The sequence below is a fragment of the Zootoca vivipara genome, chromosome 15 (genome assembly GCF_963506605.1).
Source record: "Zootoca vivipara chromosome 15, rZooViv1.1, whole genome shotgun sequence".
NCBI lineage: Eukaryota > Metazoa > Chordata > Lepidosauria > Squamata > Lacertidae > Zootoca > Zootoca vivipara.
The window spans coordinates 11,607,178-11,620,156 of record NC_083290.1 but is presented as its reverse complement, the minus strand read 5'-3'; the positions used below and the strand labels follow the sequence as shown (position 1 = coordinate 11,620,156).

Below are 12,979 nucleotides of genomic sequence, written 5' to 3'. Positions count from 1 at the left end.
GGGGAGTGGTGGTGGGACAACGATGAGTGGTCGGAGGGAGAAGACTGGGAAGAGGAGGTGTTGGGAGATGGAGAGGTAACAGGGCTTAGTGAGCAGGGAGAGTATGTGGCAGAGAGAAGTCCAGAATCAGAGGCAGAAGTGGAAGCTGGAGAAGAGGAGGGCAAGAAGCAGAGATGAGTCAGGCTGCTGAAGAAGCCAGGGAGTCTCCCCCTGCTGCTACCCTCTCCCATGGTCTGCCAGGACCAGGAGAGGTATGAAGATGGAGGAGCAAAGGCAGGCAAGGCAAAGAAGTCTCAGATTTCAAGGGAAGGATCCAGGGGAGGAAGATACTTAGGGAGCAGTGGGAAGGCAGGGACCTGCATTGGGGCAAGTCCTACTGGGAAGAGTTGCTGTGCTCACTAGGCCTGAGCTGTTCAGTTTCTTTGAATAAACAGTTAACTTCGTTGACACAATGTGAGTTACTGCTGGCCTGCTCCCAACTCCCACCTTGACAGAAGACAATACTGAGCTAGATGGACCCAGTGGTCTGACTCAGTGGAAGGCCACTTCCAACCCGACGACTAAGAGATTTGTTGTGGCCATTGTAATTTAAAGAAGCATTTCCGCCCCACCTCGTGGCTCACAAAGGGCCGTCCGAGGATTCAGACAGATTTCACTGCACGTAATAGTTCCTCCTGGGGAAGAGCAACAGTACTGTAGAAGCTAAAACATTAACTGATATAAACTCCTTGGAAGTTCAGTTCTTGGTAGCTAATGAGTCACTTGTTTCGGCGAGATGCATTTGTGGCAGGAAGCGCAATGAGGCTGTCAGAATATTATGACATCTCTGCACATCAGACAGTTGAGTGGCTAACATTTTACAGCTACGTTTTCCTTGGGTCCAGAGGAAACCCATTGAACTTAATGATGAACTTAAATGATGAACATGATGATTGTAGGTCCATTAATTTCAACAGGTCTACTCTTGAGGCAACACCCACACCATTCATTTAAAGCATTTTATGATACCACTTTAAACAAGCATGGCTTCCCCTAAAGCAGGGTTCCCCAAACTAAGGCCCGGGGGGGGGGGCTGGATGCGGCCCAATCGCCTTCTAAATCCGGCCTGCGGATGGTCCGGGAATCAGCATGTTTTTACATGAGTAGAATGTGTCCTTTTATTTAAAATGACCAAAGGGCCCCTGACCATCAGGTCCAGTTGTGTCCGACTCTGGGGTTGCGGCGCTCATCTCACTCCATAGGCCGAGGGAGCCGGCGTTTGTCTGCAGACAGCTTCCGGGTCATGTGGCCAGCATGGCAAAGCTGCTTCTGGCGAACCAGAGCAGTGCACGGAAACGAAACGCCGTTTACCTTCCTGCCGGAGTGGTCCCTATTTATCTACTTGCACTTTGATGTGCTTTCGAACTGCAGGAGCTGGGACTGAGCAACAGGAGCTCACCCTGTTGCAGGGATTCAAACCGCCGACCTTCTGATCAGCAAGCCCTAGACTCTGTGGTTTAACCCACAGCGCCACCTGGGTCCCTTATTTAAAATGCATCTCTGGGTTATTTGTTGGGCATAGGAATTCGTTCTTTTTTTCTTTTCTTTTCAAAATATAGTCCAGCCCCCCACAAGGTCTGAGGGACAGTGGACTGGCCCCTTGCTGAAAAAGTTTTCTGACCCCTGCCCTAAAGCATCCTGGGGACTTCTGCTTGTTACGGGGGCTGAGAGTTATTAGGAGGCCCTTGATTCTCTCAGAGTCCTAATATTCTCAGAGCTTTTTAACCATCAATCCCTCTTTGGGGAGTTGTAGCTCTGGGAAGGGAACACGCGTCTCCCGACACCTGTTAGCACCGTCAACAAACTACACCTCCCAGGATTCTTTTGAGGGAGCCCATACCGTTTAAAGTGGAATAATAGTGTTTTAAATATATAGTGCAGATCATCCCTACTTTCGTCGGAGAAATGTGGAAGGGTATGCAAGCCCCGTGAGGGGGGAGAGCTGAACCCCAAAGTAGGAGAGCTTCAGCAACGGAGGCTGCACCCCGACACCACATGTTTAATTGCATGCTGTGGATGTAACCAGATAAGTAAAAATGGAGAGGAAAAGGAACAATAAAGGACAACAAGGAGAGGAAGAATACTGACAGGAGGGGGGTCCAAAATGTATCGCTGCAATATCTCCTCATCTGCCACCTCCCTTTTTATTGTGCAAATTCTCAGAATTCCAAGCCAGGATAAACCAAAGTCGTTAGCCTGGATTATACAGATTAAGGAAATGCACTTGGTGGGTTTTGCTTCTGCTATTTTTTGGGGTGTGTGTGAGAAAGAACTCTCAGAATACTCAAGCCTTTTCCCCGCTAGAATCTGTGTTCTCGTGGTTTCCAGCATTTCCCCACAGCGAAAGGGGCTAGCAAAAGACAGGAAGCTATTATAGAATCGTAGAGTTGGAAGAAGGGACCCCGAGGGTCATCCAGTCCAACCCCCTGCGATGCAGGAATTGCAACTAGAGCATCCTTCTGCTTATAAACCTCCAAGGAAGGAAGAGTCCAACACCTCTGGTGGGAGTCTGTTCCACTGTCAAACAGCTCTTACCCTCAGAAAATTCTTACTGAGCTCCTTTCTTGGAATTTGAAGCCACTAGTTTGAGTCCTACCCCCTCCAGATTAGGAGAAAACAAGCTTGCTCCATCTTCCATGTGATGGCCCTTCAGATATTTGAAGATGGCTATCCTATCTCCTCTCTTCCAGGCTAAACATACCCAGCTCTGCTCCTTAGGGCTTAGTTTCCAGACCCTTGATCATCTTAGTCACCCTCCTCTGCACACATTTCAGCTTGTCAACATCCTTCTTAAAACAGTGAAGGCCAGAAATGGACTCAGCACTCTAGGTGTGTTCTGACCAAGGCAGAATAGAGTGGGATTATTACTTCCCTTGATCTAGATAGACACTGTACTTCTGTTGATTCAGCCTAGAATAGCATTAACCAAGAATAACATTAGCAGTCATGGATTCCCAGGGCATCCTGGAGCTTTGTGAGGGGAATGGTGGTCCCCTAACAACACCCTTTACAAACGACAGTTCCCAGGACTCTTTTGGGGGGTAAGCAGTATCATAGTGCTTTAAATTCATAGTGCAGAAGGTACTACGTTGCAAAGGTGCTGCGGAATAGTGTAACTTGCCTGTAACTTTTAAAAAACACATTGGATTTATAGTTAAGAGTTTTGCTATTCCCTACTGACTTACTTCAGCTAAAGTAACTTCTCAGCTAAAAATGGGGAGATTGTGGATTGGAGTGAGAAACATTAAAAAATGGAGACAGGGCTTAGGAGATTTTTATTTTTTAATATAAAACGGATCTTTTCTTTAAAGGTAAAGGTAAAGGTAAAGGGACCCCTGACCATTAGGTCCAGTCGTGACCGACTCTGGGGTTGCGCGCTCATCTCGAATTATTGGCCAAGGGAGCCGGCGTACAGCTTCTGGGTCATGTGGCCAGCATGACAATGACGCTTCTGGCAAACCAGAGCAGCACATGGAAATGCCGTTTACCTTCCCGCTGTAGCAGTTCCTATTTATCTACTTGCACTTTGATGTGCTTTCGAACTGCTAGGTTGGCAGGAGCTGGGACTGAGCAACGGGAGCTCACCCTGTCGCGGGGATTCGAACCGCCGAACTTCTGATCGGTAAGCCCTAGGCTCTGTGGTTTAACCCACAACGCCACCCGCGTTCCAATATCTTTTCTTTGGTTTGCTCCAAAGTGTGCCACAACAGTCACCACTTTCTCTGCCTCTGGGATGGCAAATGGGAAGGAGGGAAAGCAGCTGATTATAGCTTGGAGCAGGCAGGTCTTACCGCTTGGGCGACATAGTTGCCGATCTCCATTCTGCAAAAATGAATTTCCACATCTTAATCCTAAAGCTACTTGTTTGCAAGTATGCAGACTGAGCTGAAAAAGTTTGCTGACCCCTGTCTTGATGCTTAAGCAGCGCTCAAGTGAAACAGGAAGTCCCCTTCTGCACTCCTTCCTCTCTTCAAGAGAATCCAATGGCCAGTCTGGGCGGGCGGAGTCAATCTAGGGCGAGAAGCCGCTGCCTGCAATTCAGTGGCTTGCCACATGGGGCAGACATACGTGGATCCTGCAACTCTCTTCAGTAATAGCACCCACACTCTCCAACAAGGGCAGGCCAACACCAGGTATTCAAAGCACACTCTGTGCACATTTGAAGAACATGGTTTCCCCCCAAAGGACCCTGGGAGCTGCAGCTTGTTGAGGAATTACATCTTTGGGAGCGGGATTCTTTGGGGGTGCTTCAAATGTATGGTATGACTCTGCCTATCAATGTCTTACTCAGCCACACAGGCTCACTGAAGGACTTGGACCTTTTCTTAAGGCCAAACCACACGTGTGCATGTTTATTCAACACACACACTTGCCAATTGAGCAATAAATTGGGGGTAGTATATTTTTTTGGGGGGGAGGGAGCAAATGGCAGCATCTGATACCAGGAGTGAATAGTCAGAGAAAAAGCACCTTAAAGTAGTCGGAGTGTTGGGGAGGCAAGGTAGGAGTTAAGGGGCAAGCTTTGCAGCCATCTTGGCTGTCAGTCCTGGAAGACCTGCTCCCTGCCATAATAATAATAATAATAATAATAATAATAATAATAATAATAATAATTTATACCCCGCCCATCTAGCTGGGTTTCCCCAGCCACTCTGGGCGGCTTCCAACAGAAAAATGAAATAAAATAATCTATTAAACATTAAAAGCCTCCCTAAACAGGGCTGCCTTCAGATGTCTTCTAAAAATCTGGTAGCTGTTTTTCTCTTTGACATCTGATGGGAGGGTATTCCACAGGGCGGGCGCCACCACCGAGAAGGCCCTCTGCCTGGTTCCCTGCAACTTGGCTTCTCGCAACGAGGGAACCGCCAGAAGGCCCTCGGCACTGGACCTCAGTGTCCAGTCAGAATGATGGAGGTGGAGACGCTCCTTCAGGTATACTGGACCGAGGCCATTTAGGGCTTTAAAGGTCAGCACCAACACTTTGAATTGTGCTCGGAAACATACTGGGAGCCAATGTAGATCTTTCAAGACCGGTGTTATGAGGTCTCGGTGGCCGCTCCCAGTCACCAGTCTAGCTGCTGCATTCTGGATTAGTTGTAGTTTCCGGGTCACCTTCAAGGGTAGCCCCACATAGAGCACATTGCAGTCCTTTCTTGCCCCACCTGGGAGGGTAGGACCCTGGACTGACTCCAACTACAGAAGCTGAGGTTACTGAACGGACTCTTGGGCTGAGGTGTCATTTGTTTCGCTATTGTTGCTGTTGGTTTTTTTTGCATCTATATTTGTGATGTGTATGGAAACTGTCCAGTTAGGTTGTGTATTTTTTTAGGTTGTGTATTTTTTTTAAAGAAACGTTTTATTTATTGTTCATGACTACTTTCACATTGCAGTTATGTCTCCCCCCCCCCCCTGCTGTAAGCTGCTTTGAGCATGGTTTGAACTGTGGAAAGGCGGCACACACATAAAACCAGGCATCCCCAAACTGCGGCCCTCCAGATGTTTTGGCCTACAACTCCCATGATCCCTAGCTAACAGGACCAGTGGTCAGGGATGATGGGAATTGTAGTCCAAAACATCTGGAGGGCCAAAGTTTGGGGGTGCCTGCATAAAATTATGCATGCATGTATGTATGCTCCTGCTTCCACACTTCTCTGTTGAAAGTTAACATTTGCCCCAATCCAGAATTGTGTTCAAACAAGGGAACATGCATTCCCAGGGGCGGGGAACCCTTCACCCTCCAGATGTTGCTGAACTGCATCTCCCATCAGGCCTAGCAAGGATGGCCAATGGCCAGGGATGATGGGAGTTGGAGTTCAGCAGCATTTGGAGAGCCAATGGTTCTGCTCGCCTGCCTTAACCCCAAAGGATTGTGGTAAGGATTGAAGAGTCTGGATTGAAGAAATGTAAGAGTCTGGATTGAAGAAATGTAACACAATTTATTAGCAGTTTCCCTGGGCCCCAGGAGGGCTTGGTTATTAAAACTGGTTTCTGAAGTGGATTCCAAGTAGCAATGCAAAAACACTTAATTCCAAGCCGAGAGTGGAGTTTAGGAATTATTTGTCTTAACCCCCATCTCTGCTCTATCTGCAATGGGGGGGGGGGGCGGCGGGAGGAGGCAGCACTCAACCCTCTATTTACAATATATTTGCAATTCAATCCACAAAACAACTCAAAAGATTGCTAGTCAGTCTAAATGAAGAGTGGAATCTGTCCCCCAATGTCAATATATGAAACCATTAAGGATTAGCACCTTCCAACAACCAGGGTTTATCACAGTACTGTGTAAAAATTTCCTAGGAGCTTGCAAACGAGTTGTGAACTCTGTACTACTTATCCTTAATCAGCAATAATACTTAATATGTACGATTCTTTTTTTAAAAAAAACCCAAGAAAACAAAGGAGAGCATTCAAAAAGGAGGAAACACACCCACCCGCCAACAAACTGAAATGGTACGTCCCAAAATACTACTGGCCAATTTATGCATCCAGCAGAATCCAAGTGGCGAAGCAGCAGTTCCTGGCTGTACCACATCAGGCTGCAGGTGGGTTTCCCCCTCCCCCCATTTTGGAGGGGGAGGGAATCTCCCTGCACAGAGAGAAGTAGCATGTCAGGAAAAAGCTTTCAGCTTTGCCTTTTATGATATATATATATATATATATATATATATATATATATATATATATGGAACAGGCAACCTCCACTGGAAGTGGTGTAGCCCAGGAAGTACTTTAAACACTTGGTTTTGCTCACTGAACTTTCGGCAATAGGTCCAATGCTGCTGAGAGCATCACCGGCTGTGGCGAGAGTGGTACATGGCTCCTGTCGTGTAAGTAACATGCCATTTTGTGGCAGGTGGTAACAAAGAGGCTGGTCACGGCATAAGAATCCAACTCTTTTTTTTTTTTAAGGGAAGCTTTTTCAGGATTTCTGCAATGTGTTAATCACAGATACAATAGAACTTTGTGCTCCGGTGTAAACCCCACATTTTAAGACAAGGAGGAATTAAAGGTTACTGGTGTGACATCTCAAAAGCCTTTGGGATTCCTCCCAAAAGTGCCACAATTAACAACGCAACAAAAGGGAAACTGTCACCATCCATTGGGGGGGGGGGGGAGAGAAAGGAATGGAACCAAATGTTTAAAAATAATTGTGTTGCATTTTAAGTTGGCTACCCTGTTGCGTTATCCAAGGGAAGCTGTAAACAAGGTAAGGCGGATAACGTTACACAGCAAACAATGCCAACTGCCAAGCCACAAATCAGGGGGAAATTTCAAAGCAATGAAGTTTAAGCTTGAGATAAGGGATAGTAATCAAATTTAATGGCAGACGTGCCCATTCATTCATCCACATTATTAAGGTGGGGTGGGGGGTAGGGCAACATGTCCCCCCCTCCTGCATTTTCAATCTGCAATTCAATTTTAAAACACACACACACAATTTATTAGCACTTTCCCCTGGGCCCCAGGAGTGCTTGGTTATTAAAACTGGTTTCCAAGTAGCAATGCAAAAACACTTAATTCCAAGCCGAGAGTGGAGTTTAGGAATTATTTCTCTTAGCCCCCATCTCTGCTCTATCTGCAATGGGGGGGGGGGGGCGGCGGGAGGAAGCAGCACTTAACCCTCTATTTACAATATATTTGCAATTCAAATTATGTCCATCCAAGAAGCAATGGCATTGGGTGTGTGTGGTGAAGAAAGGGGGGGGGTGGCTATTCACTTTACTTCTCGGTAAAAATAATAATAAAGTCTTTTTAAAAAACCACACACCAGCAACTCGATATATCCACGGATCTAATAAGGCGAACCTTTGACTTCATTTCGCCCCCGCCTTCAATATCCAAAAAGACAGGAAGGAAAAAAATATATTAACAACATGATGTTGCAGGAAACCCATGAAAGTCGCCTCTTGCATACTTAGCAATAAACATACCTTTTGACTAAACGCTACATGGTCTTAACTGCTAGCACAATTCTGTGCACAGGAAACACAACACACACATACACACCAATACAGTCCTCCTCTGCCCCCCCCTCCCCTCTTCACGGCTGCTCTTTGTTGTTCTGACCGAGTCCTTAGTTTTTCTTTGGGGGTGGGGTGGGGAACCCCCCCCCCCACTTAACCCTCGTTTATTCACTTTTTCTAAAACACCCACCGCCGCCTAAACTTAGCAAGGCACGCAAAGAAAACCCCGCCGGCAGCTGTTTAAATTCATCAGCATCTTTTTAAAGCAGATTTGGGTTTTTTATTTAAAAAAAGACTATATGGGGGGAGGGGAAGAAGGGGGCGTGTTTGTGCAGAAACTCACCAAAAACAAAATAAAAATAAAACGAAAAGCTATCACTGGGCAGGCGAAACCATTTAAGGATAGCAATGGGAAAAGAAGTGGGTGGGTGGGGGTTTGACCCATTAACCCTCCCCCTCCCCCAACCTTGACTCCTGTATGGGAATTAAGTCAAGCCGGTGCCCCCTCCCTTTACAGCAGTGCTTCGTCTCGTTGGCCTCCTGTTAAAGCTGGCAAGGCTGCTGAGCGCCCCCCCCCGCCCCCAAAAGGGGGTCCCCCGTTACCTGGTCTTGGAGGAGAGAAAAGCTAGCTTGATCAGCCCGTAGGTAAACAACTGGATTCTCTCCTTGGCGACACTAGCTACTTTTAGTCGGTGCTCTAAAATGTGCAATTCCATCTTTTCCTCTTTTTCATTTGTAGTTCATCAGTTTTGGGAGCCTCTGTTTGTTGCGTGTGAGGTTTCGGGGGGTGGGGAGGAGCAGGAGGAGGAGGGGGGTGTCTTCCTCTTTGTCCGAAAGGGGTATTTTCCCACCCTCTTCCTTTTACGTCTCCAACGCAGGCAGAGAGTGGAGGAGGAGGAGGAGGAGGAAAATAATGACTTTGAAAAAGGGATGGAAGAAGAAGAAGAAGATATTATTTGTCATGGAATTAACAAGGCGGTGGGTTGCAGGGGTGGGTGCGGGGGGGGGGGAGGAGAGAGGGGAGATGTTGCTAACTAAAGAAGAAGTGGCGGTGATGGAGGGAGAGAAAAGAAAGAAGCAAAGCCAACCAAAAAGAGGAGGGGAGAAAAGAACAGCTGAAGCTGGAAGGAGAGTGGAGAGCTTCAGAGCGCAGAAAAAGCGGCTGCTGTTTCAATGTAACAAACAACTTGCCAGTCAAACGGGCCCGCAAGTGGGCATGCGCAGGAGCGCAGAGCATTCTGGGAACTGTAGTCCAGAGGGCGGAGCACGGATCAGGAGTTGGGGTTTTGCCTTGTTTATTTTTTAAGGACTCCCCCCCCCCCCGCCCCGAGGTGCTTCCAAAATGAAGGAGTCCTTGACGAGGCGTCCGGGTGCCTTGCAAACAGAGCTAATTCTTTTAGCTGATCTTAGGCTACTGGCTTTTATGGGTACGAAGCGTTTCAAATGACACCACGATTTAGAATGGAATATGATCAGCAAAGGTCCGTATAGTTAAAGCTATGGTTTTCCCAGTATCTGAAGAAGTGTGCATGCACACGAAAAGCTCATACCAATGATAAACTTAGTTGGTCTCTAAAGTGCTACTGGAAGGAATTTTTTAATTTTGTTTTCCCTGTAGTCATGTATGGAAGTGAGAGCTGGACCATAAAGAAGGCTGATCACCGAACAATTGATGCTTTTGAATTATGGTGCTGGAGGAGACTCTTGAGAGTCCCGTGGACTGCAAGAAGATCAAACCTATCCATTCTGAAGGAAATCAGCCCTGAATGCTCACTGGAAGGACAGATCCTGAAGCTGAGGTTCCAATACTTTGGCCACCTCATGAGAAGAGAAGACTCCCTGGAAAAGACCCTGATGTTGGGAAAGATGGAGGGCACAAGGAGAAGGGGACGACAGAGGACGAGATGTTTGGACAGTGTTCTCGAAGCTACGAACATGAGTCTGACCAAACTGTGGGAGGCAGTGGAAGACAGGAAGAAGAAGAAGAAGAAGAGTTTGGATTTGATATCCCACTTTATCACTACCCAAAGGAGTCTCAAAGCGGCTAACAATCTCCTTTCCCTTCCTCCCCCACAACAGACACTCTGTGAGGTGAGTGGGGCTGAGAGACTTCAGAGAAGTGTGACTAGCCCAAGGTCACCCAGCAGCTGCATGTGAAAAGAGAAGATTCCCTGGAAAAGACCATGATGTTGGGCAAGATTGAGGGCACTAGGAGAAGGGGACGACAGAGAACGAGATGGTTGGACAGTGTTCTCGAAACCACCAACATGAGTCTGACCACACTGTGGGAGGCAGTGGAAGGCAGGAGTGCCTGGCGTGCTCTGGTCCATGAGGTCACGAAGAGTCGGACAAGATTAAACAACAATGATCCGCAAAACACATTTTTATGAAGTGATGGCCATGGAGGAGAGGGGAAGGTGGGGCTCGTCCACCCAGGAAGGTAGCCCGTCTTCTAGGAGAAGGAAAACTCTGATCTTAACTGACCCTCCTCTGCCTTGCAGCTCTAGTCATTGGTGAGAATGGCTTCAAGAGGAAACCCTGAGGAGCAAACTGTACCCTCTGCCTTGCGGAACATCTTCAGGAGAAGAAAGGCTAAGGAGTAAACCCTACACAAATCTGGAGTGGAGTCCCTAAGACGGTTGGATGGTGCCTTGTACGCCTCCTTCCAGCAACTCCTGCAGCCAAGCTGGTGCCAGACGTATTGCTCTGCTTTCCTTTGAACTACATCAGCAAGGTTGAGAGATGGGTATTGTCATCTGGGCAGCCCAGGACCTCCATACACACTGCCCAGGTTTGCGTTCTGGATAAGTCACTTTGGTGTCTCTAGCGCACCAAAAACAATGTGGGAGGCAGCAGTTATGAGCCACCAGTCTTTGCAGCCACAGCTGGCGCTGTGATTGCCTAGAGCAGAGCTTTCCAAACTGTGTGTTGCGATATGTTAGTGTGTCAGCTGCAGTGTTGCACAAATGCTTGCCGTGCTCATCCCGGGGCAGGAAAGGGGTTAGTTTAACCTCTGGTTTGCTAGTAAGACTGAATTACTGTGTCACAAAATTATCCATGTCTAAAAAAGCATGTCAGTGACATGAAAAGTTGGGAAAGCTCTGCCTGGCGGTTTGACCTTCGGAGGTGCACTCCATTGTCTTTCGAGACAGATGGATGTCATAATAGAAGGGATATTTTTTTCACATGTGGTGGGATTGTAAAATTATAAAGAAATATTGGGAAATGATCTATAATGAAATGAAGAAGGTGTTTAAAATAACCTTTGTCAAAAAACCAGAAGCTTTCCTACCAGGTATTACGGGAGTGGACTTACCAAAACCACAAAATAATTTGTTTATGTATGCAACTATGGCCGCACGGACTTTTTTTAGCACAACATTGGAAAGAAGAAGGTGTCCCAGCTAAAGAAGATGGGCAAGTAAAATTAATGGAATATGCTGAAATGGCAAAATTGACAATGAAGCTAAGATGAAGAGACGACAACGAATTTAAGGAAGAATGGAAGATGTTTATTGCATATATACAGAAGCATTGTACATGGGTTAATACTGTACATTAGCAGAGTTTTAAAACTACTTGTAATTTTGTTATGAATGGATAATGGGTAATTTAAATAGGTTCTAAATTTAATAATGGACATGCAGTATGTTGATAAATAATAGAACCAAGGAAGGGATTAGAGGGAAGTCAATTTGTTTTGTTTTGTTGTTTTGTTTTGGAAAATTAATAAAATGTTATCAAAAAAGAAAAGAGAAAAAGAGACAGATGGATGCCAACCACATGGAGGAGAGGGCTACCGATAACTATGAACCACCATGGCTAGGCTCTGCCACCGCAGCTGGGGGCAGCAATGCTTCTGAATACCAGTTGTGGAAAACCACAAGAGGGGCGTGTGCTCCTGTGTTCGAATCCTGCTCTCTGGTTTCCCACAAGCATCTGTTCGACCACTGCGAGAACAAGATGCTGGGCTAGATGGGTCACTGGCCTGATCCAGAAGGTTCTTCTTATGTCTTTAAGTTAGTATAAAGCTTTGGAATGGGTCTTTGGGGTTGTTGTTTTTTTGGAGAATTTGTGAACGGAATGATGCTCCACCATTCCCCTGAGCTATGCCTCAGTCCAAGCCATGGGGAACCACTAACAGTGACTCCCGCAAAGACCTTGGGGTGCAGGCAGGGATATAAGTCATCAGGTGGTGCTGGACCCAAGTTTTGTTCTGATTTGTTTGTGGGGTGGTTATATAGCCATGATTGTTCACCCTGCCCTCATCCTGATTTGCTTCTTTGGTGTTTTTACACCTGTCAGGGGGTCTCTCTACAGAGAGCCCCCACCAAACATCCTCACCAGCTCCTCACCCAGCGTCTGCACAAGCAGCGAGTCAGGAGAAAGGAATGAGGAAGCTAGCTGAGTGGAGAGAGGGCTGTCTCATGTAACAGAGCCCCAGCACCGCTCAGAGGGAAGGATAGGGGAGGAGGAGCATGGAGGGCTTTCGGACACAGGGCAGCCAGAAAGGCAGCCCTTCCCTCTGATGCCCGAATTGAGGCGCTCGCCCACCCGTAGGCGCTTTGGGGTGCCGAGGCTTTTATGCTGGCCATTGTGGGGTTCTTTTCTTTTTTAGAATAAATTTTTATTAAATTTTCACTTACAAACCAATCATATCATATCAATTATTCCAAATTATACAAATACATATCTATTAAACCAAATATTATACCAAATCATGAAATTTTTGACTTCCCATGCTTCAAAATCTGAGGATTCTGAATAAAGATACTAGCTGCCATTCTAATCCAAATTCCAAGTTCTTTCCAATCATTATAAGGTAAAGGGACCCCTGACCATTAGGTCCAGTCTTGACCGACTTTGGGGTTGCGCGCTCATCTCGCATTATTGGCCGAGGGAGCCGGCGTATAGCTTCCAGGTCATGTGGCCAGCATGACAAAGCCGCTTCTGGCAAACCAGAGCAGCACATGGAA

At 46.8% G+C, this 12,979-nt stretch overlaps 1 protein-coding gene across 1 annotated transcript in view; it reads right to left on the bottom strand.

The window, feature by feature from the left end:
* Window positions 1-9,179, bottom strand: part of CASTOR2 (cytosolic arginine sensor for mTORC1 subunit 2) — a 53,456-nt gene extending 44,277 nt beyond the window's left edge. The window contains exon 1 of the mRNA XM_035139441.2: window positions 8,607-9,179. Coding sequence (XP_034995332.2) covers window positions 8,607-8,719 — 113 coding nt within the window. The 5' untranslated portion in view covers window positions 8,720-9,179. The remainder of the gene's footprint in view (window positions 1-8,606) is intronic.
* Window positions 9,180-12,979: the final 3,800 nt, after the last annotated feature.